Source organism: Lipophrys pholis, assembly GCF_963383615.2.
Source record: "Lipophrys pholis genome assembly, chromosome: 12".
Lineage (NCBI taxonomy): Eukaryota > Metazoa > Chordata > Actinopteri > Blenniiformes > Blenniidae > Lipophrys > Lipophrys pholis.
The window spans coordinates 13,360,420-13,386,703 of NC_137641.1; the positions used below are offsets into that span (position 1 = coordinate 13,360,420).

The following is a 26,284-nucleotide window of genomic DNA, read 5'->3' on the forward strand; positions in this document are numbered from 1 at the left end:
TTTTGAGTGGGATAACCTTGAACTAATCTTAAGCTTCAAGTTTCACATTTTCACTCAACATTTAATGGAGCAATTAGCCAGGTCAAGAACATTATCATTGAATCTGCTAATGAAACAATTACCTAACATCCTCATCTAAATGATTTCTCCCCTACATATTGCTGCCTGCGTCTTCTATTCTCCAACAGAAGTGGCTGACCTTTGTCACATTTGGGCCGAAGCAACTGCTGGATTCATTTTTTGTCTTTTCTTTTACCGACAAATTATATTAAAAAAAAAGAACAATAGCTTCAGGGCAGCAGTGTCTGACTATCAGTCTCTTTTCATCGGTTTTGCTGTTTACAGATTTTCAAGCCTTCGAAGCAAAACACACACATTTCATTCGATTTGCTGCCTGGAAAGCTTGTTTGTGGGAAAGATAATCCTTTAGTTTTATGAGCAAGGGTCCTTCTAATTTTAATTACAGGCAGGCAAAAGGTCTAGTGGCCATGATGCTCCTCCAGCTGACACTCGGCTCCAATCTCCTTCACAACTCACACTCCTGATTGTCCCTTGGCTGCGACCTTCTTGACACCCACACTATATATTTGAGATTTTATAAGTGATATCAGTCAAGCACTTTGCAATCTATGAAACGTATGATCTGTGCACCCCTTGAAGACGCCACGGTTGTATTTCAACGTGTATTCCACCCCAGCTTCTCGAAATAGAGTGTTCCAGCCAATCAAATGGAGCTGATGAGTGAATATTAAAGTAGTGTGACTCCAGTGCTTCTGTATTGCTGCTGTAAATCTACAGTTACGCTTATTGAGCTTTCCATTCGGGCAGGGCACAGCAATAGCTCTTCAATTTCACACAGAACTAAACAAAGGTTCTATTTTGGAATGGAAGCCTGCGGTACTGTATGAAGCAGGATTTTGGCTTTGCGAGGTAACGTCAGGGTTATTTTTCAATTTTAAATAGTATGAGTGTGATTAAGTATTTATCGAGGTATGATTCTGAGGAGAAGGTTATGTTCTGCATAAAATAAAAACCCACACTTTTAGTCTGGATTTTTTTATTTATTGTGATTTTATTGCTTGTTGTTTAATTTTCATCGATGTGGAGAAAACCATTTTATTCTATTTTACTCTACTGTTAACGTTTGCATGCTTTGTTATGGCCTCTTTTGGCTTTCTCGTGTGTTCTATTTATCTATTTGTTCATTTACTGCAGCCTTGGTTCTCAAACTGTGGCACTCGTGCTACCAGTGGCACACGAACTGCCTCTTGTGGTATGTGGGAGACTGGGAGTCATAAATATATAATATTTTTTTATAAAATTTATTTCAAGATATAGAAACTTATCACAACACTATAAAGCTTAAAAATGTATATAGGTAATGAGTCCATTGCTAAAGGGTAAACCTCTGCAATTGTACTTTCAAGTCAGCTATAATGGTAATGCTTGAAGAGTTGGATGGTTTATCAGGTGGTACACACGGTGAAAAGTACTACATTGTACTACAGTATTGCCATCTATATGATATTGCTTGATAATTTCATTACCAACCTTATTTTGACTTCTGTCCGAGCTGCTGTGTATCTACGTATATATTGTGTGTTTGTGTTTTTGTGCTTCATCATTTCATCGAACGCTCAGATTTTAAGGGGTGACTTGCATAACAGTTGATACGTACCCCTGTTAGAAAACACAAACTGAGTTTGAGTTAAACACTTATCTTAAAATGTTTTTAAGTTAAAAAAAAACAAGATTTTTTTCACGACCACCTTGTAAAACAGCTGACCGAAAAATCCTCACTGGGACTGGGAGTAGATCCCAATTTCAATGTAATGTCTCATTGAATAGAAGCTCAGTCATTAATAGACTTTGACCACAAACAGCCGCAATGTAAATATACCTTTATTTACAATGTAAAGGCGATTTCATCCATAGCCATGTTTCTTTTTTCTTCTTCAGTTTGTTCTTCCTTTTTCTTCCATTCATGCTTTCAAGGTGCACATCACACAAACCCATAATAGCCAAGACAGAATCTATATGCCATGCTTTCATTTGAGACATATCCCTCAGACCAAGTTTCATATCATGATCATACTTTATTCGCTAAGAGAACCTGGCATAGAGCTTTCATTACATGGCATAAACATTATACATAAAGCCCTACTTGTTACAGTTTGTTTCCCGTGAGTCTAGTGGCCATTTTTATGTGCATTAAAGTTCTTGTAGTTTCTGTTATACTAAAGATTTCCCATCAAGTTCACCACAGCAACATATTTTCTTTAAAACAGTGCTTCAGCATATTAACAAATGACAAATATTTGCTCCAGACCTCACGCTGTCTTCTCAGTACATCATTACAGTGATTAAGTCACACAACAGTCCTACTACGTTTCATTCCCACAGTGCAAATAATGACATTAGAACAGGAGGAGCGGATGTTTTCACCTTGTCGTAGTGCAGTTCTGAGAGCACAACAGGAAACTAATGTACTATATGGCAGTATATACACATCACTTACAAGGTTAGCGTTCATTAACGTTCACTTCACATCCTCTTTCACAGGTAGTATTTCAGCAGAACACAGATTGGATGAAAATGGGGGAAAGAACAGAGGATACATCATCGGATACAGGAATAAATACAGACTTTCAATGCATAATAATTTATACTGGTATGTGGAGCAGTTCTCTAATGATATATAAGGTATGCAGACAGCTTTCATTCCCATTTGGTATATATTCTGATATTGTGTATGGTTAAGTCTTTTCCCGTAATGAAATGGTACCAGTAAAGAATTTGCATGTGCCTCTGTGCAGCGTGATTAACAATAGGTGAATAACACAATCCCGTTACAGTAAGCATGGGGTTAATATCAGGACAAAATGGGACCCAAAAAGAAAGAATATTTGAATCGGTCACACTTGGAAAGGTGCGGTATGTCGCGAGTCAAGCGCGTGTCATTGTGAGCATCCCCATGTGTTTCTCTTGACTGTGCACATGACGCCACAAAACTTTAAGCAACTACACGTCGGACTAGTGGGTGTCGTTCTCCCTCATCCCTATCTCTCGCGTTTGTCGGAAGCTGTCAGGTTTTGCAGAGCTGGGGACCCGTGACAGTTGTTGTCAATAGCGTTGTCGGTGAGTCAGTCAGTGTGTATTTGCGTGTGTGTGTGTGTGTGTGTGTGTTTTCAGCATTGTGGTGACGCAGAAGAGCGATGCTGCCGGTGGCTTGATCTGCTTCCTCTCAGTGCTTCATCCGGGCTCGTTCAGTTGCCGTCCTCACGTCAATGTGTCAGCTTGTCTGTTTTCTCTCCCGCTCATGTATAAGACTACAGGGTGCACCCTTGATCTCTCTCCGTTTTCTCTGCCGGGTACAAGAAGAGGATCCTGGACTATAGAGGCAGCCGGATGTGCATGGCAGAACTATTTGGCCGTGAAGCCAAAATGTAGATGGCACTCTCCTTTAAAAAGTCACCCCAAGTCACTGGCCTGTTGAACACAGAAAGAGTTTGTATTTTATAGTGAAATCCCAAAGTCCTTGAACATGGTCATTGATGCGATTGTTCATATAGAGTTAAACTGTTAGATGATTCTTTGTCCAACTTGCAAGTTTTACATTATTTCTTCACACATGATTCACATGAACAGCAGGCTTTGTATTATCCAGAGGTTATTAGATCAAACTTGTGCATATAAAGAAATAAAAACATATTTGGTGTTTCTACACACTCACTTTTACTGACAAGGAAAGTGATTCTGTCGTGTCCACTTGTTATATCTGTTCCGGTTCCTCTCTGCGGGCATATACTTGTATCACTGTAGCTGGTATTTGTTTGTACACCAGTATGTTTTTGCCATTAGATTTTGTGGTCCTCGTGCCCCATGGCTGCATGAACATGCTAATTTGAAAGTAACGCAGCAATATGTCTTTGAAGATGTTCAGTCATTGTGGTGATGGGATGTTTAATTGCAACACAAATTAAAATGAGCTCGCTTGAGGCTCCGAAGGCGTTTTCCCTCATATTGGAGACGCTTTATCAGAAGTGATGCTCATCAGAATAAATTAATCCAGCAAGACCCGGAGAACGGATGGATCCCAAGGGTTGAATACACCTCAAGATTATGATGGCAATATTCACACATTTAATATTTAAAACTAATAAAGCAGCACCGGAGTTTTAAGGTCGAACCAAGCCCAGGAATTGTGGTTTAAATGCTTATCTCATTAATTATTTTCATGCACAAGCATTATCTTACCTTCCTGATAATGCACTGCAGTAATGTCCTCATGGTAAGCATGGGTTCTCTGCTCCCGTGTGTGTCATAATGATTTGGAAATTCAGTTATACAACCTGTCATTTCTTTCGAAGCGTGTATTGTTCATTATTATTCCACTTAATAGGACTCTCGTGTACTTCTCTTTGTAATTGTGGCCCCGGTGGCCTTTGCCTGAATTCCTTGTGTATTGTCTCCAATTACAGAAAAATGTGTAGGACAGGAAATTAATGATGCACCAAAGAGGTTTCTCCTTCATCATATGATGAAGGCCAAGTTATGCGCTCAACATCATTTTGTACAGACAGCCAAGCAGGTTATCACGGTCTGCAACGAGGCCATCAGGGTTTCATTGATTACTCAAATTTGCTGTTGCTGCTCGAGATGGATTTGCATTCGTTTCATGGTCCTGTGCTGACTCGCTTTAAGGAATGGCCTTAAAGACTGGAATGAACAATTTCAGGTTGAGCATTTTAAAATAAGCCCTTAATCAGTGTGTGTGGTCACAACAATGAGTTAGCGAGTTAATCAACCGGTCCAAGCCTGTAATGCCACTTTGTCCTTGCAATGTACAGTCTGTTCCCAGACTAACAAAAGAAAAAAAAAGACATTTTATAATGGACACAGTGAAAAACTAATACACCAATGGCTAGCAAAGCTGCTACAAAACTTTTAAAGACCATGAATACCCGACACACAAAAAGTGAAGGTACCGGAAAGTAGTATATTTCACCTTTATGCTCAAACCCTGTTACTGGGGAGTTTCAACAAACACACACAGACACATTCAAAAATGTAAAACCACAAACCTGCTCTCGTCAGTCTTGCTCTTTTCGCTGCCTGAGCTGGCTGGACTGCTCTCGCATATGGGGCCAACGTGACTTATACTGTATCAAAGCAAAGTACAAATATAAGGAAGCAATTACAACACTCACAAAGGACAAGCTATAGTAATTCCCGCAACAACAAACCCCACAACAACAAAGTCAAGTGTAAATGAGGATAATGCAACCTAAATTGTTAAATATGTCACGTGGTTTCTTGAATTTACAGGGATTACATACATGACATTCTACATATTTCTCATTTATTTGGTAGGTCAATCATGCATTGGTGTATTTTGTAAAAATCCAAATAACCCAAATATATCAATTTCGCAGTGTTTTGCACTGAAAGATTAATCATTTCAGGACTGCTCCTGGGGCAGTTTCTCTACCTTTGGGTGACACCTATTTAAATCTATTGACTTTACTGTGTGGAAATAAGCAGTTTGAACTGCAGAGATTGTGACAAAGTATCTGACAGCAAATGTTTGGAAAATGAGCCTGCTCATTATGAGGTAATCAGAAACTACTGAGCTGAGTTTAATGTCAGGGGTTTCCATAACTGCTGTTTCTGAAACAACAGAACGAAACTGAACATTACGAAGTAAAAATGTTTCCCCCCACACTGTATATAAATATGCTGCTTGAGGATATTATCATTTCACCTGCATCCCAAGTGACTTTCATCCACACATTTATGACTCACGGGCGTTTGATATTTTGGAGTCGGGAGCTGGACTGATAAACCCCTCTGACTGATGCCTCTTTGAACGACTCCCTTTCACGTCCGCACTGTGCCTGCCATCAAAGGCACTGCAGCCCTCGAACTCATCTGATGTTTATTTGCCTTTAATTGAAGCGGCATTTTGAGAAGCTGACGCCTGCCGCTCACACTCTCAAGTTTCATCCATCCGCAGTGTCCTCTGATAAGTGGGGCTTTTAAAGAGAAGCTCCCCTGAAGAGAACAAAAGGATTTCTTTTGATCCTTGCAATGAGAGGCCGGCCCCGAATCTTGCCGCAATATAGCAAAGACCTGATCATGTGAAGAGCTGATGTTCTGCTCATTAAAGTTCATCCAGGGTTTGTATGATTACTAAATGTTCAGAGAGACCTGTCACTTCGGAGATAACAAGGTCCTCTCTCTCTCTCTCTCTCTCTCTCTCTCTCTCTCTCTCTCTCTCTCTCTCTCTTTTCTCCCCTTCATTCCCCCTTTTAAAGCAAAGGGTAAATTACAAATTAAATCCAAGTCAAGGAGGTTGTCTGAGAATACGTGAGGATGGCAGAGTGCCGGAGGGCGCTGAAGTGAGGAAAAGGAGACAAGCCATGCAGCGCTGAGTCACACTCACCCACAATTGATGGGAGAGCAGAATGCCATGAGTCTGTGGGGGATGCCGCATGTTGAATAGGTGAGAGGGATGAGATGGTACAGCACAGGTGATGTGACCGCACATGTGGTTAGGCAATGAACATGCACATGCACACATGGAGAAACAGCTGGTACGCACATGTTAGGTGAAAAAATGTGAGGTTGCCACACTGGAGTATTTTAGACGATCCCTAGTATTGTCAGCCCGACTGAAATAGCTGTTCATGTACAGACCAGGGGGTCTGCAACCCACAGCCCTGGAGGCACATGTGGCTCTTTTGCCCCGCTGTAGTGGCTCCCTGGAGCTTTCACCAATTTTTATTTTATTTGCACGACACAATCATTTTGGAAAAGTCGTTTTCACTCATGGCTAAAAAAGTTTTTTTATTAAATTAAATCAAATTGAATGGTTAAAACAGCTGAAATCCGTAATGTGGCTAAAATAGGTAAAGCACCTACCACCACCAAAACAACTAAAACTGCTCAAACGGCTAAAATTGCCTTTAAAAATAAAAAGCTAAAATGTGTAAAATAGCTTAAACCAATTGAAAATGTGAACGGGAAAAATAAAGCCATGTGGCAAAAATGGCTAAAAACTCACTTAATATATCTACGGCTATAGAACCATATAAGCTGTGTGGTCCTCGTTTAAAAGATGAAATGTGTTTGCAGACAAATTTTTTTTGGTGAAAAGTGGCAAAAACTGCAGTTTGTAGATGCCTACCTACCGAACTACCATAGACTATAACGTGTACATTTACATAGAGTGGACATCTAGTGGTTAATGTGATAATTACAGAAGTTATGTAGGAAGACTAAGTCAAAGTCACCGGGAAAGTTATGTTTGAGGGAAACATCAAGACCAGGACTTTCATCCAATAATATTTGAATTCCATTTGGAAGCAACAGTAAACTCACAGTAGCAGCATAAATAATGTAACAATGACATTACCATCTGTGGTGCATGTTTTGTCTCAGACTATTCTGGTGGATAAACAAGTCACGTGGTGATTTGAGCCCATCTGATGAGTGATAATGAATGGCTTGTACTCCCTATATATTATGTGGATTCATTGTAAATTTGATCTCATTGCATGTTTTTTTTAGGGTGGGTCAGCCCACTAATGGAACAGTGAAATGTTTTATAATACATCAATGCCTTTTTCAGGACCCAGTAACAAAGTTTCACTCACAGTAGAGTGCTTCTAAATGGTGTACGCTACTTTGCTGCACGCTGAATATCACACAAACAAACAAACGCAACCGCCATTAGAGTCCATAAGAGCTTATTCTCCTTTCATTATCTTGAGGGAGAGCGATCTGTGGTAATAAAACTGTTCAGGACAGATGAGTCCTTCTTTTCTGGAAAAATCCCATTTATTTTGTGCATTATTAGTTCCATTTAGAATTTTATACCACAAATGAAGTTAACAATTGTATACAGAATAAAAACATATCATTCTCAGGTTGATTCTGCCCGGCGGGCGTCTATGAAGTACTACTTTGGAGCGATGTTGCACTGGGTTGCGTTAGATTGTGAATCGCATCTGAATTGTCTTCCCCTTGATCCACTTTCACCCAAACGCATTAATGTGTTGTATCAGCTCACTGTGTGCTCGTCCTTGCCCATATCCATTTAAGAATGGGAGTGCTAACAAAAAAAATTCACGGCATCGTCTTTTTTTTTTCTTCCTTCATTCAATTGCCACACACTTCCACACCTAAACCAGTTCATTCTTCAAATGTTTATAAATGAAAGGTGGTGAGTTTAACACTATTTCACTTGCATTTTGAGTGCCTGCCAATGCTTTCGCTGTGTTGCACTGATTCGAGCCGGTGTTGCACACCGCACCGGCTATTTCGTGCGAGTCAGATTCGCTGCTTTTGATTCCTTGAGTTTTCTGCTTCAGCACAAAGCTTCAATGGACCGGGCAGAAAAACAACTCTGTTATGCCCCGGTCTGGTTAAAGTGCACTCCGGCACAAACAAAGTCCACAACTCTCTGTGGACGTGGTAATCATGTTGCCAAGAGCCTGCAAACCGGGGTAAATTTGTTGACCCTGCACAACCATAGGGAACTCCTCAGTAAGAGCAGATCTCTGAGGAGTCCTCGCTGTGGCTGTTCTGATTTGCTACTGCAGCCGCAGAAAGTGTGAGCTATGAAACACACACCTGCGCAAGTTGATGAGAAAATCTGTCTTCCTTTTTCCTTTTTTTTTTTTCTCGACAAAGTGCTTTTTAAAATATTCATACGTGCCGGAAGTAATAATGGTAATCGCTTTTTTAAGAGGAATATCTTCCTTTTTTTATCACATTGGAAGCGAGACATGATGAAATGCAAATTATGCAATCAGCAAATGGTGGCGCGAGACGAGCCTGTATGTAACTTTGATATTCCAAATTCTTCTCAAAAGCTCACACCTAAACCTTTCTCTTTTGATTTTTTTTTTTTTGGTGAACAACAGCCAGTGTGATCCTGCAGGATTTAGAGTCTTCTTGCCGCACGTACGCAACTGCATTCATCTAGATGTACATCAGAGCTTGTGTAATCACAAAAGTGGCTGCATAATGAAGCTTGATAGACGAGATTCTCTTCTTCATCAGAGCACTTTTGTGAAGTAAATTTCGATTGGACTGCGGCGCTTCCGATTGATTACGTGGCTATCGTGCAGATGGGTTAACATGGCGTCTTTAAGCAGTATGGAGACTGTATATAAAGATGTTAATTAGTAAGTAAAGAGCGAGGGATGAATCTGCTGAAGGAACGAGAACATTCCCAACCCCATTTAGGCCGCGTTTACGTGACAACCTTTTTAAGTGAAAATGGAAAATGTTTGTTGCATTTTGGGTGTCTGTCTACGTGACAATGGCGCTCCGAGTCACTGAAACCTTTTTAAAACCAGTCCCGAGGTCGATCTTTTTGAAAACGCCCCAACTTCGTCTTCTGTGTAAAGGAGGGAAAATGCAACTTTTTTTGAAATGCCGCTTCTGTGCATGTGCACGAGTAAATAGTTCTCCTGAACAAAGCGAATGGGTTTTCACTTGAAACATTGTCGTGTAAACGGGGCCTTCCCCTCAAGTAAACAGGTAAATGTTTAACATTTATTAATCATCGAAGAACAACCAAAAATCACAGAAACAATCTGCTGGAAAAATATTTCCATTAATTTTCTTAAAATTAATAATTTAAACATTTTAGTTGGTCCAATTTCCCCTCCTGTAGCATGGAGAGATTTATGGTTTCCAGCCTGGACGATAACAGGCCTTCAGGAGGTGGTCAATATGTTTTGGTTTCTCTTGCAAGACGTCTTCCATCTTTACATACAGTCAATATAGCAAAAAAAGATATTGAAAACTTTGAGCTGCAATGCATCATGTTTTTACCACCCCGTGGCAGTAAAAACATAGACTGGTTATTAAAAATGTAAATGCATTCCCCACAGTTTTAATAACGACAGTATGTTTGATTATATTCATATCGATGTCCCCTATGGTTCATGATGTCCACAATGTGGTTTAAGCTATATGAAGTAGGAGAGTCATTCTGCCGCTCTCTAATAAAATGTAAACTGGAGCTACAGATTTGAACTAAATGATTCTTAATAAAAATAAAAATTAACCCTTCAAACTGTTTCGAAACAGTAACACAGTCTGAAACATAACAATTTATTTAATAGAGACGAATTATTTGTGTTTCTTTTGTTAATCTGACTTTAAAAAAAGAGCTGTGTGTCATCTGCAAAGTAACTAAAATGGACTCTTTGATTTATGTCGTCTAAAGGAAGCATATGTAATGAGATACGGCCACAGCTTGTTATCTTGCTTCCTTCTGGCTGTCTTTTTTTTTCCTTAAGCATCCCCTCCTTTTTTTTTTTTTTTTTCCCTCTGCGACTTGCATACAGATGAGATCCCGACTCCACAAACTCCTGCCAGTGAGGCACGTAGAAGTGGTGAAGAGCTGTACTCACCTCACGTTGCAGGACTGTGAGTCTTTGTTGAGCTTGTGAAACCAGGACTGCTGGGCCTGGCGACATTCTGCTTTTGTGATCACATCGTCTTTGTCCAGGCCCAGACCCTGGAACACTGTCCTCGCTTTGTTTCTCTCCTTGGCAGTCAAGAGACGCACCATCGAGTTCTACAGAAAAGTAAACCCATACAAAGCATGAGAGGAGGTGGCCTGGGCCGACCGGCTCCCTTCCAATCACCCTTATTTATTTCACCCCACAATTTCACTCCCCCCGTTTTATGATTTCCATTGCTGTAATTTAGAAACCTGGCAAAGTATATTTCAAAGTTTTTTTTTTTTTTTAGCCATGGTTGTACTCAATCACATAAGTGCTGCCTGACATAATCTGCAAGCACTGCTTTAGCGCCTTGCAACCTCAGAGTCACATACAGCCTACAGAAAGCAAATGTAATCTCCTCAGCTATAAACAAAACACATATTGCCTGTCCTCTGGTAAATATGTATATATATATATATATAAAACTTTTGAATCATGACCCCAAATTATAGGAAAATACCATCAACATATGACCGAGAAGATTCTCAAATATAAATGCCATGCTTGTATTCTGCTTGCATCATGAAGGCAGATCCAACCAGGTCCAGAATCTTCAGACACACTGAGGCAAGTTTACTAGGATTTGAAATCATGACTCAGCTGTTACAAAGATACTGACTTGCGTAATAACTGTATCATTAAGACACATCCAACCAGGCCCATCTGGATGGATGAGAATCTCTGGAGGAAAGTGTTAATATTCATTTGCTGGATTGATTGAGCATGACTCAGGAATACAAACAAGCAAAATCCTGCAAAAAATAAGAGCTTGCATATTGAATGTATTACAAAAGTCCAACTGGGTTAATGCATCTTTGTTATACAAGCAGATATCACCTTAACATTGACTTTTTGGTGACTGTAATCTAATCCAATATGCATAATTTTCATGGGAAATAATTTTTTCATACATATATATTATCTTTCCAACCGATAATGATACCTCTGTGCGAAACTTTCTCAACACTGCCAGAGACTCAAAGTAGAGAAAATCCGACCACTCAATGTGGCCCTTCTTCTCGGGATCCAACGCGGCGAACTGGGCGAGGACTTCCTCCTCCTGCTCATCAGTCAGGTCCTTATCAAACTGCTGCTTGGATACGAAGTGGCGGTACTGCAGCAGCTCATCTGACACCAGGCACGACTCTGTAGCGGCGCAGGAACAATCCATCACATCAGGCCCCAATTAGTCACATAGCAGTCTTCCAGATATAATTAACTTAAGGTGACTCATTTTCAGCAAAGGCAGGAGCACCTCCCACTGTTTGCTGACCAGCGAAGCTGCACGACAACACCGCAGACTGGGTCGAGGGCCAATAATGTAATAACTCCGGGGAGCAACACAGTGTGGGAAGTAGACTTCTCTTTGAGGTCAATACATTTGTCACCCTGATAATAGCAGACGCTCAAAGCATTCCTCTTAGGTTTTACTTTTTTTTTTTTTTTTTCTGCACCTTTAATGTTATTGCTATTTATGGAACATTCAACCAGCAGAGAGCAGAAGAAGTATACTGGGATATATCGGTGAATCATGATGGATTGGAAGTGACTTATTGGCTTTTCGAATGGTAATTCGGGTTATTGAAAATTGTAAATCAGAACAAATGTCTTGTATGCACATTTACAATGTAGTGGTTGTAATAAACATTTGTTTTAGACGCTGTGCTGGGATGGAAGCTTTGCTACAATATCGCCAGTTTGAAAATATTCCACGTTAACATCAGCATCTTGTTTGAACTGCAGACTCAGCGCTGCTTTTTTATGTTTTCTCCTTAGCCAGAATTGTGCATCTGGTCCATTCACAGCTTTAACCTCAAATAAGGTTCCAACTGTACGGATCTGGTGCTGAAAGCCGATTGCTCATAGAAATTTGAGTTATTACTTTGTTCCTACACAAACTCACCACAGTATTAAAGTGCTTTTATCTAACTCCCGCAGAAGCTCTGCGGCACAGGTTCGTGCTACGCCATTAACAAATTGATTGGTTGTCAGGATTAAGCTGGGTGTGCAATATGAAGCTCAGCAAATTCACTCAAACACGACAGATTTGGCTTGGCCCCCCCAAAGAAAACTCTTAATTAAAAAGAACTAAACAACAAACATGGTCATTGTTCTCCTTACTGATAAACTGTGGGCACCCCAATATTTACTCCTGAAAGAACATTTATTTATTGAACCCCCCTCCAAACACTGACACGCCCATGGCCAGCATGCAGATAACAATTTGATGGATTAAAACAACTGAAGCAGGCCCTGCTAGTCATCAACTCCAATCTGACAAATAGAGTGTGAAAAAATGTCTCCATGACCTTCACTGGCTTTTGTGAATTGTATGCATTGAACCCAGACTATGACATTACAGCTTGGGGCAGCAGATTTTTGATATTTGTATTCCTACTATTTTGGGGGGTGGGGGGCATTTGATTGTATATGTGTCTATTGTGTTGGAGTAGATGAATTACATGCTGCCTCAGCAACAACAATTGTCTTCAATTTACAACTGAACGAAATCCAGAATCATACATTTTCACAAATGAGTCAAACACACTCGTCAGCATTTTCAGACTCCATCCAGAGCTTGAAGATACTAGATATTTCTTTGTCAGCAAAAAGTATTTAACAAACCGTATGAAAAAGCACTTGTCGGTGACTCACCAGGAATGATCTTGCACTGCTTGAAGGTCTCCATGAGGCTGTACATTTCCTCCTCTGTCAGGAGTAGATTGAGATTGTCCTGCAGAAAAGGATGAGGAGCAAGCCCAAGATTACACTTCATAATACATTGATTTTTTTTCCTTTATAGTTAAGTTTTACGGTGCTTGTTGACAGGTATGTATATCAGTTTTATTCAGCGACAACTAAACCCATTTCATGTCAGACTATGGTTTTAATTAAAATAGGTAGGGGTTCTGGTGAAGCCGGATACCATTTGACAAATTTACCCATAATAAAAAAATAATGACAGACATTATTTATAAGATAAATGACATCAGCAAACTCTCGTGATCTCTTCGGGATCATTGAGGTAAATCAATCCTGGTTTGTTTACATGGTCATTAATCACAATAATTGCAAGTTGCCTGGGCTTCACAAAAACTGCTTTGAGAAATCGAATATGAAAATACCCAATCAACTGCTTTTAAAAGAACAGATGAAAAAAAAAAAACCCTCTGAAGCAAAATGCTGCAGGATAGATATCTGGGTGTTTCACAGCGACTTTAAATTTTGACAAATAAATTCAATCAGCTAAATCTTGGATTTATTAAGTAGAACATGGATGACTTGAAATCACAAGGCCTCCATATATATCTGTTTCTCGCACAATGACAAATACATTCAATTGGGTTGGGTTAAAAACAAAAAAAAGAGGCATAGCCTTTAAATATCAGCAAGCTGGAAGCGCAACATTTCCACCTCCAAGCGGTTCTGATGATCAAAGTAATGGCGAACGCCTCACCACGACACTGCAGCATCTTCTAATCATGAGTGTGCCCTTCATCTGTTTGCGCTGCTCAGAGCAGGACCCAGTGTTTACGTCTATTGGCCTCCTTCAAACTGATGGTTTCGCTTGAAAGACTTCACTCAGTAGATACAGGAATCTCATTAAAGATGATCCTCTTTGCTCCTACGCGTCAATCAGTTATGGATTTTGCAATGTTTAGTTGCAGCATGTGTAGGCCGCCACTGAATAAACAAAGTCAAGTGACTGTCAGACAGTCCAGGTCGTGGTGCCTTCTTTCAAATTGTGGCATATATCACTTTGACCAAGAAAAACTATAATAACTATCAAATGTCTGAGATGAGTGAGAGCTATAGCCAAACTTCATAAAGTGGCCACTGGAGGACAAAATGGGGGTTGCCGAGGTTTACAATAATAAAACATTTTGTCCCTCGAGAAAAAAATTGAAGAACCACTGCTGGAGCAAATCCCAAAAGATGAAATCCTGCAGCTCCATATTGACAGAAGAGGTGGACGGAGTGGAGGAACGGTGAATGGATTTCACTGATATAGTGCTTTTCCACCACTTGAGGAGCCCCCAAAGGGCTTTACATTGTTAATCACATTCACACACGCACCGGTGGAGGCAGCTGGCATGCAAGGGAGCAGTTTCGGAGTTCAGTGTCTTGCTCAAGGACACTGCAACGTGTGGAAAGACGGGGAATTGAACCTGCAACCTTTTGATTGAGCGAAAGCCTCGTTTTACCACCCGAGCCACAGCTGCCGTTTGGGTCAAAACCGGTACTGACACGTAGGGGTCTAAAATGTCTAACCAAGCAGCAGCCATTCAACAAAAGAAGCGCAATTTAAAATACCTCATGGTTGATCACGTTCCTTTCAAAATCATTGAGGTGTGATGATGTGTCATACTGTATCTGTTCTTTTGGGTCTGAATTGAAAATAACATTCTGGTGGTTTGGTATGACTGTGTGTTGTGAAAATTGAATTAATTTTAATTTTCCACCTTTGTGCAGCTGTACAAGGCACACGCTGAAACGCTTGACAGATGCATTTCCATCATCAGCTTTATTACTATTTTTATGGAGGTGTCTCTTACTAAGATGTGAAATTGAATATTTTTAAATTGAGTGATCTCCCGGAAGACTACATATTAGTATCTCTTTGTATCGGCATGTCACTCTGAAATTGGATCAAAATCAACAATCTGAAACAAAAGGAAGCGCCGTTTCCCGATGACAGCATGATTAATTATTTGCTTGTTTACCTGACATGATTTCTGTGCCTCCCTGATATGATATGTTCATTAAGCATTATCCTTTGTGCCGTCTGCAAAAAACACACACACTGCCCATCTGCCTGTGGAAGCCTTCCTGATATTATTGTGTCTGTCCAACAATATTTTTCGTCCAGATTTAAATTCAGAGTAGCCTTAAAAATTGATTTAAGGGCTTATGCAACACCTACTGACAGCATCTGGGAAATGCGCTCTCTAAGTCACAAAAGGCCTCTGGGGAATAAAGAATAAAAATAACAACACATTCTAATCTTATGCTGGCAGCTTGCATAAATAGTTATTTGAGACGGTCTCGTTTGGAGAAATGACAGTACTGGTGATGCTCTGAGAACAAGTAGCTTTAAATAACCCACTTTTAGGCTCTGGAGCCAAGCAGCCAAGTTTTAGAAACAAAACATTCTTCCTGAGTTTAAAGGTGCAACAAACTGATGCTGCATGCTGATGGCAGTGTGATCTGAAAGAGGTCACTCAATGTCATGAAGTGCGACACCAAGCCCTGCAATTTCCCTGAATTCTACCTCGCAATAATTTTTTACTCATTATAAAGCCATCCCCAGTGAAAGCCAAGTTTATAACCTTGTTAGCATGTCCATGTGGTATTTTTATACATACTGAAATATAACGAGCAAAATCAGCAGAGAGCGTCATGGTTGTGCATTCCCAACTGGGAAATTGCACTTGTAAGCCGTTGAATCTTGATTGGTTGAGGGTTTTATGTCGGCACAACACTGTTTGTGCATCTACATTAAAAAATTGTGTTACATAACGATGTTTTACAGTCGCATGAGGAATACGATTAAGATTACACAGTATTATAATGATAATGTGTACAGTCCTGTAATAGGTGTCACTGTTAAGGTCAAGACTGAATTTAATAGCTTGATATTTACAAAAAAAAGCAGCATTATATGAAGATCTGTTGAAATGTGGGATTTAATATCTTTGACTTCTGCTTCTTTCAATCCCTTTGATAATTTATGTTGTTGAGACTTAATCACTTTCCTGCACATTCTTAAGGTGTGAACATGCTGCCTATTTGTTGTTGTGACACGAACACAATCAAATCTCGTCTTTCCCAAATCCCAACGGCTGGAAGGCACGGCATTATTTTGTGAATAGAAACCCAGTCAATGACAGTTTTTGAGTAACATGCAAACCACACTGATGCAACATAATTTCGGACAGCAACAGAAGGGAATTAAGTCGATGTAGGAGCAAAAATGTACATTTATTTAACTATGGTACACAGTGTATTGGGCGTCATGGTGCAACTAGCAGTGGACTATACATAGGGAAACTTTTCTTCACCGTTCCACAGTTCTGCACAAGAAAAACAATAGTTCTCCTCCTACAGTCAATTTTATAAGCGGAACTTTTTCCTGAGTTAATTTCACAGCTGAATGAATGTATTTTAGATTCAGGTGGTGGAGCAGTTTTAGGTTGTTTTTTTCCCTCAAAGTGGAAGGTCTTTGGTTTGAATCCTCTTTGTGCTTCTCCATGTTTCAAAGTGTCCTTGAGCGAAAAAATATTGGACCTCAATTTTCCTCGGATGCACCTTGGAATGTGAAAGCCTGCGTTAATGGGTGAACGTGGATGGTACATGTGAGGTCCAATTATGAATTAATTAAGAAACCCTGATGAACATAGTTTATACACTACTTATAGCCACAGTGGTGATGAAGGTAACAGAGAGGTAAATGAAGAATCAATATTGGACCAACGTTCATCGAGCAGTCACATGACTCCATATTACAATCCATGTGTTCTTGTAATTAGCTTTTACCGTCCACTCTATGTCACAAAATCTATACCAAAGCTTTACATTTGGAATTTATTTAGGAAGTTCATCTGCTCCAGCTGTTAGGTGAAGAACAGGACACACCAGGAAACAGCTCAGTGGTCCATAACAGGGAAATTGACACGACGGGTCTGGCCTAGATTATACTAGATTATACTAGATTATACAAATGAGCTTCAAAAAACAGGACAACATGCAAACTCCACAACAAAACGCAGAAGTAAACCTCTGCTTTCAAACTGTGAAGGAACCATTCCAACAGCACGCCAACCAGTGTCATTACAATCATTTTCATTTTAATTAGAAAATAAAAATGGCATTTGATTGTTTTAAATGCACTGCTCCATTCTGACTTGATTAAATAGAAGATGAAGCCGGTGCTCTAAAGAAGGGTCTTTTATGAGTGAGTACACTTTCTCCCCATGTGATTGGCTGAGTCTGAGCCGCAATTGTCGCAGCCTCCTTTGAAGGCCGACTGTAAATCCACTTTCAAGGGAACTCAGTCCATCTGCCAGCAGCTGCCTCAAGTGTCTGTATGAAATGAAATGTCAGATGTGACGAGGAGGTTGAAACAGCTGGCTGTGATTTGCTAAAAAAGATAGTTTCTTCGGCTATGAAGACGGGAACTCTCGACTACATTTCTCTCTTGTACACTGACGGCATTGTTGCCTTTTCACTCTCATTTCCTACACACATACTTAAGAAGGCAGCCCAGAGAAAGAGAGACTTTTCAGTGGGACTTTGTCTCAGATTGTGTGAAAACACCCACCCCGTTTGGACAACTTTGGCAGAGGACGTTGCTTCTCAGGGCTGACAAAATACAGTGAAGCCTCCACTTCATTCTAAAGGGTCCTCCAGCGAGAAAGCCCTCTTCAGCTGTTTATGCTCGAATTAAAAGCGATTGCATTATGCCTCTCGCAGGGCGATCATCGCCCAAGAGTCATGGCTATTGGCAGTGGCGTTGAATTCCGGATGAGGCTCTACTGTTCTGATCCAAGGGAAGAAGAAAAGCAAAAACAAAACAGTGACTTATTTCAAATTCTTACTGAAATTGGTTGACATGGAAAATATGTACTTTCACACATATCAACTTAATGTTAAAAGCTGTACACAGCACTGTTGCTTTCAGGTGAGTCCGGGTTGGGTTTGGAGACCTTACTGTGCGAAGTTTGCATGTTTTCCATTGAATAGCTTTATTGTCATCATACGTAGGGGCATGACGAATATATAAATAGCTGCCTTTGGATGGTGTATTGATAACAAGCTAGATTAAAAACAATAAATATCTCCCAGTTCATATTCTCCTGGGACGTGGTCGTTTTACAGCATAGAGTCACCATAATGGTAATCCAACTTCGCTGTCAGTCCATACAAATATTCATATATTCGCCATTGTTAATCTTCATAGCATATTGTTCTCTGCACATGTGTGTGTGGTTTCATTACACAAACAAACAACAACACGCAAAATGTTGCCCTGTAAATGTAAAACGTTTCGGAAAAAAAACCCCACAAAAACTATGTGTATTCATTTCAATGTTGTCGTGTAAACAGGGTCTTAGTTGGCTCGGTGAAAAAAGTCTATTTTTGTGTTTGGTGAAAGATGGACTAGTGACTTATGCATGGTATATCCTGCTTTTGTTCATCGTCAGCAGGATGGGTGCAAGAAGACATTTCTGTAACTGCCATGTATATATCTCTTTCAAAACTGCATCTGAGTTCATGTATCCGCAGTCATAAAGCCATACATCAACAAATCATTCATCAACTGGCTCTCCCAGATGGTTGAGCGTCTCTCTCGATCAGAATGCTCTGATTAAACCCGAATGCCAAAAACTGTCAATAAAAAAGACAAAGCCTTTGGTTGCCTGCCTGTCTGCTGAATGTCAAGTATGAACCATCAGACGAAGAGCTTCTCACCAACTGTTAACATTTCAGTCAAAACATTTTCTAAAGAACTGCACAATATGCAGTCACATGGGTGGATATAAACTCTGAAACAACTCAAAGACTTTCTGAATATACTGCCAGAGTGGCAAACAGACAGTTAGATTGGATGTGTAGATTTTGAGGGGAAGGAAGGAGCAGACAATTAAAGAAAGAAAGAAAGAAAGAAAGAAAGAAAGAAAAAGAAAGAAAGACAAAAAACTAAATAATAAGAGAATGAGGCAAAAACAGAAAGTTAGTTATTTCAGCAATAATTTAAACCATCTACAAAAACTCAAAGTTACTATAGTTATATGAAACTTTCTGTTTCTGCTGATTTTTCCAACGAATTCTAAAAACAATTTGCAAAGCTTTTTTTTAAAAAAAATCTTTTCTCATTTTAAAATAAATGATTAAACCATATTTTATTGTGGTGTTGTCAAAGGCAATGCATTTGCTGCTTGCTAAAGTAAAATCTTTTGTAGAAAAAAAGTCAATCATTTCTAGGCTGTTCATACTTTTCAAAGGAAGGTGAATTCTGGACTTAATCAATGGGAAAACTTTGTAATACGTGCTCACTGTACGACATCCTGTCAGTCGCGTTTTTCCAAAGTTTCACACTCCTACAGCTTCCGGATTTATTACAACCTCCATAACTGGTTGTGCAAGCTGAAGGTAGTAGTGACCAGTTGATTTCACCAACTGGAATGACAAACAAGCAAATGCACTCAACTGTGGCTAATTAATGTCACTATCTCACCATTGGTGACGCCACTAATCCTATTAGTTCCACTTGGGATTTTCACACGATGACAAGCTGAAGTATTTGCTAGATTACTTTGTTGCAGCTCCACCATTCAGCAAGCTCTCTGCTGGATGGCATCAATAACATGTCAAAACCATGTCAGATGTGATTCAAGAACAGTTCAACAGCAATTTGCACATTATTAAGTGTTCGATTAGCACCCATTAACACATTGTCACTTTTGAATGCTCTGATCAACATTATGTCTACACTTACACAGGGAGGAGGGTATCCCCTTTGCACAAACGGAAATAGCACTATATGGCTTGCCATCCGGTAAAATAGGCACTATGAAATCACAAAATGATGATTTTCATTCAGCAACACTTGTTGTGAAGCCGCAGTGGAAGTTAGTGACCATGCAGAGCCAGAAAGAATCGTGACAAGGTGTTTGTTTTTGGGAAAAGGAAAGTATCACCGTATTAAAGTGGCACAGCCGCTTTATAATTTTCTCTATAGAATAATCTGTTTCTTTCGCAGGATATAAATGAGGTGTGTCAAACACATTTTAGTTCAGGGACCACAAACAGCCCTATCTTGAGTGGGCTGTGCTGGTAAAATAACGGCATAATAACCTTAAAATTCAAACTTCAAAGCTATTGTGAGTTGTTGTGAGTATACGTGACGAAAATGTCTATATCGTTGCGATAAACAAAACAATTAGTACAGAGAATGACCACAATCTCAACATAAAGGCAATTTTAATGAGACCTTCTGGTGCAAAATATGGTGAAATACCTCAGCTGGGGTCTCAGTGTTGTGTCTGCTACAATAGAAATAACTCATGGAAAGATTCATGAACGCATAAAGAAAAATTAAACCTATTTTGAATTTTGACATGAAGCAATAGCAAATGTTCTTCCCATCAACGCTTCTGTGTCGTAACAATATTATTGCATCACCATATTACAGCACATTCTTATTTAGCTCATAAAAAGGCAAATATTAGCAGGAGTCGAACTCAAAGGTCAAAAAGAATATGTTAATGCTGAAGAGATTCCATTAAGGCCTTTCCAACACATTTCCCTCACAACGGGATAATGATTGAAAGAGCACCGTGACTTTGACCTTTACCCTCCATAAGCTAATCCGTTCTTGGATTTCCCTCTCATTGAAATGTGTCTTGTGTATAAAGTATAGAGCTTTGGGACAATGACTGTCAGCAGTGTGGAATAAAGAACACAGAAAGCTGTCATTTTCGGATTGGAGAAAATAACCCAGAACTGTAGATTATTTTTTTCCCCCGACATAGTAAAGACAAATGAAATTATTCAGGAAGAAAACTGATTTGATGTTTGTGGCAAATACTAAACTGAACTGAACTGATTAATGGACTTGATTTAATGGAGGACCGTCAAGGTCAATGCATCTGTAGCCAACTGTCTCTCCAATTTCTGCAGGGTCATCTTCACATTTCTTGAATGAAATTGTGCAATATAAAAAAAAAACGGGCATCAATAAGCTTTTTTGTTTTTTTTAAGTTTGTTGTTTTGCATTTGCATAGCACAATAAAAAAAAAATAATAATAATAATCTGGTGTCCAGCGTGTGATGTTGAATACGAGCTGTGTAGACTTACACAATAGTAGCAGCTCCATCCAGTAACAGTGTGGGCTGTATCTCTCATCTCCTGCAAGGCTTCAGCACGCAGGTAGCCTAACTCCCGGAGGCAGCCGTCGTGAAACACCCGCGTGCAGATCCTGCAGGGGTAAAGGTCGTCAGCCGTCCACACCTCGCACACGTCGCACATCTCGTCACTCGGCGGCTGGAAGACAAAAAAAAAAAAAGAACAGAGAAAGTGGCACAGCATTTATTTTGCAAGTGTTATATGCACAGTCACCTTGATTAGGCACGTAAGGGACAAATAGAAATGGAAAACCACAGTGTTAAAGAAAAGCTTGGGCATCAGTCCACAAGTGGTGGGAGTGTAGTTTGAAGGTGGGATGATATTATATAACCTAAAGATAGTCTGCGTCGTGTCTACTACTTTTTTTCAGGTTCAAAAGTAGGTAATCAAAACACAACCTCTGATAAAAGGCTGATATCCGTGCCCGAGCCTGACGTGTTCACCGTCAGTCTGCCCAATTTCTCCTCAGCTCACTTCACAGTCAGGTTGCTCTCAGCTGTTAAGCCAAAGAAAATGACTGCAGCATGCTTGGCTGGTTCAACACACAAAGACACTGTCAGTTTCATTTGCTCCTTAATATCTCTATTCCAGCATCGTCGCTGGAGACACTTCCCAGGTGAACTTTTGTCAGAGTCACAATTTATCTTCTAGCGCTCATCACCTTGTTTAACCTGACGATGTCATCCACATAAGCACACTGTTTCTGTCATTGTGACGCTCAAGTTAGGCTTTTTAACCAAAGGAATGTAAGAATGCTGGAAAAGATCATACACCAATTTGTCAAAATCGAGTCGAACATCAAAAGCGACCTTGACTGACTTTATTTTTCATGATGAAACATTATAGAGGAATCGGTACTAGAAGCATATGTTTGACGTTTTTATTGCTTTTGGATTATGCACCTTATTGGCAAGCCAAAGCATTTCTAGTTGTCCCAAACGTCTTCTTACAGATGTAAGGTGCAAAGTCAACTGTCATGGAGACGGAATCATCTAAACATGGCAATAGCATCCCACAATCCTTCTCACCTGTGGGGCACTCACAGTGTCATGCTTTGTTGTACACATGAGAAGTGACAGGAATTGAAGTTGACCTGAAAAATACCTTGTTGTGATATAGAATTGTGTGCAGTGGGGATGTACTTAAAGTACCTAATGCCACCGAATTGTTTTGTGGTTAAGCCAAATATGGGAAGAAGGAATAAGGTATATCAGATAAACATGTAGCTTTGAGAAGAGATATTTCTACATGTCATCCCTACTACATGCTATTAAAACATGGTTCATACTTGTCGGAATTGTATTTGACTGATTAGATTATAGTGACGAGAGTAAAAGCACAGTGGGATTTGTGACAAAGAAGGTTAAATAACATGGGCTTTATTTATTAAAAGACACATTTCAAAACTAAACTTAAATGTGATTAAGACAAATTACAGTTACAAATAAAACTCACGAACAAATAGATACGGCTCAGTGTCCATTGTCTTTCAGAACTTTTCCACAGTTTTGTTTCTTCTTCTTCTGCAGCAGTCCTCATCATCTTATTTATTTATTTATTTATTTATTTAGTCTGCTAGTGAAGGAGCTTTTCACCACGGTGAAAAGAAGATTGACATGAAATAAGTTATGTTCAAATTGTTTTTGGAAACTATACACAGTATGCACGATATACTATGTTAATGTTGTCTTGATTTAAAGCTGCAGAGATTTTCGACAAAGGTCATGATAGTGTGCTGGAGGGCTAAAATATAGAGTAAGAATGAAATTACAACTTATTTGTGTGTGCTGACTATTAACTTTAGGGTTTGACAGAAAAATCTTCCCCCAAAACATGTTCGCCATTACTGATAGCATGCTTTGAAAAAGTGAAAAGAATAGCAGTTTTGGTTGGGTATCATTAATATGTCAGGGTACAAATTTGTTTTCTTGTGTTATTTTGATATTTTGACTCTCTTCTTCTTCTCTTTGTGTCTGATTGCTGTTCTGCGCTCTGATGTGTTTCACCTGTGCCTGAGTGTGTGATTGTCATGGTCGCTGTGGTATACAACTTGAGGATTCAGTGTGTGTTTTGTCATCTTGGGCCTCTTTTTGTGTGTTTGGTTTTAAGTGCCATTATAATAATATCCTGGAGGTAAATGACTGTAATTTATGAGTCACTTTAGTTGGCTTTGCTCGCTGAATCAAAACTGAAAGGGGAGATCCGTTTGACGACCCAAGTAACGTTATTCAGATATGACAGGATATCATCTGCATACCACAGAAACATTGTGTGCATCAAGGAGATGCAGGGCATCATATTTGACAGGCGTCAGGCCAATTAATACACCCGCGCAGGATTAACGGGTAAACCATCTATTGCTAAACTCACTGCGGTCTAGCAAAGCCAACATATTAGATAACATAAAGCCAGTATACTTTCTATTTAGAATGAACATACTGCATGAACATGCAGTATGCATTGTTCATTCAAGGTTTCTTTTCTCCATCCGTTATATTAGTGTTTTATTTTTTTGTTGCGAGTTCTCCTGTGAACTCTATCCTCCTGTCACTCAGCATCACCCAGGCTATGGCCACCTCTTAGAGCCTGCTAAAGCAGCCCGCCTACAGGACGCTTGGTGAGAAGATCCCTTGCATGCATCACCAACATACGACATAAATATAAAAGGCCTTCCAGAAAACAACTTCAATCTGGGACTTGTTTTTACCTTCAACTAGGCCGTTTAGAGAAGAGTCCCTTTGCAGGCTGCCTGAACTCTTTTATCATGATGGCAAATGTGAGGGAGGAAAAAAGATGATATACTGCTGTTGCCATGGAGATTCTTTGACATCTTGCAGTCATCGCCTTTAATCCTACAACCTGAGGATTCAGTGTGTGTTTTGTCCTTTTTTGAGAACGTAGTTTAAAAAAAATAAATTCTTTTCTTTACCTGCTCTTTGTTGTCCAGCTCAATCTCGACAGGCTGGTCGTCATCGGCTTCCCGTTTGGGCCGAACAAAAGCCGGTGGTGTGAGCTGGTGGCTCTTGTCAAGATCTTCCGGTTCCACTCCCTTCCCATCCCGTAATCTCGACCAAGCCTCCTGGTTGACCTTGCACTCGTCTCTGGTCGGAGCCGCAGCCTGCTGGGAGGTCGATGGACCAGCGCTGTTGTCTGTCTCCTCCATATCTGCGTCCTTGGTATTTTTCTCATCGGCATCGGTTGAAGTCTTGGCAGCACTATCGCCCTCCTCGGCTTCTTCGTCTGCTTGTTTGACGGCGACGGCGCGGTCCTTTAGGCCCGCCTGGAAGGCAGAGACGACCGCGTTGCATTTCTGTACCTTCTCCACCTGCTGCTTCTTTGACATGAGCACTCCCATGGCTGCAAACATATGGAGGAGAAAGGAGGGACAAACGGAGACCAGTTACATAAAGAAATCTCTGCATCTGCAACTGTGATCCACTAATGCTCAGTTCCTAATGATTCATTCTATATTTTATTTCATTTTATTTCTGGTAATAGATTAAATTTAGTACAGCAAGACAATGTCATAAGTTGTTCCAACGCTGGTAGAGGAAATAGTAAATATCTTCTGGCTGAAACTCTTGGCAAATATCACCACTGTCATTTTTTTGACAGTCAAGCTGATGATACAGTGACTCACAACAACCACCATCCAATGCACCAAAGTGACATAAGTTTTCTGAAATCTGAAATCATTTTTTGTTTTGTATTTAAGCGAATATGCTCTTGTATGCTTCATAGAGGTCAGCCATATGGCAGTAAAGTTGAATCCAACGAGCAATGGCAATGATCTGTGCTTTGCACAGATAAAACCACATGCAAAGATAACATTGCACGCACACACATGTGGAAGCTGAATTACTAAAGGGGCGCAAGGAGGAGGGTTCCATCTCATAAATGCACAAAATAATGTACACTATCAAAAGTGCACTTGCCTTTATAGATATGGAATTTCTAGATTGTGTTTCACATTGAACAAAATGCTGTGAAGAATTTATTCTGAAGGTTTGAGCTGGAAGACACATTTTGTTCCTGGTGGGTGTGCATCCACTTCATGACGACCGAAAGCAAATGAGCAAAGAAACAATACTGTTACCAGAAGATGATGCTCATGCAAACATGCTTTTAGCATGGGGAAATCTTTCTTCGATTAACTCTGTTTGTATGTCATATAATTCAAAGTATGCTTCTTTTTTATGGATCTTTAGTGGTGTTCAGGTATATCACTATGTGTAATGCAGGATCTTTGTAATTCAGCTTTGATGTATTTACAAAAATGTTCTAATAGGTTAAAAGTGAGAAGAGAAAGGGGAGAGCATAAGAAAATCTACAAGGAGAACATAAAAAGGTATATGACTGTCAATGTTTTTTTTTTCCACTTTTCAGTATACATTGAAGACCTCAGTCCCAGCAAATTTGGTTCTGTCAGTAACAATGTCTCCAAACTCCTATCTTTATTACCAGTAACCTGCACTTATCTGCTGCCTTTACCGCATTTCAGTGACTTGCTGCTGGTATTTCACAAAACAGTCAATTCTGCACGGAGACATGGTTATTGGCATGGTTTATTATGAATGTAAAGATTGTAAGAAAGTAAAGCCCACAACTATCCTGAAGAGAAGAAAATAATGATTTTAAGACTTCAAGGCTACTCAAACAGATGCTTGACAAAACATGAGCACATATATTTGGGCCGCCTGCAAACATGGAGGTTCCTCTTCGTATTGACGGAGGATACCGAGGATGTCGATGAAGGAATCTATATGTCGCACTAATGTGTCTGACTCTCCAATATTCATGACATTGAGGATGAAGGCTATCTGAACGAAAAACTGCTGCACCTGCA

The 26,284-nt window shown here is 39.9% G+C and overlaps 1 protein-coding gene across 1 annotated transcript in view; it reads right to left on the reverse strand.

The window, feature by feature from the left end:
- Window positions 1-1,884: 1,884 nt before the first annotated feature.
- Window positions 1,885-26,284, reverse strand: part of phf24 (PHD finger protein 24) — a 38,012-nt gene continuing 13,612 nt past the window's right edge. Inside the window, exons 2-8 of the mRNA XM_080477679.1 lie at window positions 24,368-24,795; window positions 21,391-21,576; window positions 13,185-13,263; window positions 11,473-11,675; window positions 10,434-10,600; window positions 5,085-5,162; window positions 1,885-3,489 (exon numbers count right to left, since the gene is read on the reverse strand). Of these exons, the coding sequence (XP_080333805.1) occupies window positions 3,393-3,489; window positions 5,085-5,162; window positions 10,434-10,600; window positions 11,473-11,675; window positions 13,185-13,263; window positions 21,391-21,576; window positions 24,368-24,793 (1,236 nt within the window). The 5' untranslated portion in view covers window positions 24,794-24,795 and the 3' untranslated portion in view covers window positions 1,885-3,392. The remainder of the gene's footprint in view (window positions 3,490-5,084; window positions 5,163-10,433; window positions 10,601-11,472; window positions 11,676-13,184; window positions 13,264-21,390; window positions 21,577-24,367; window positions 24,796-26,284) is intronic.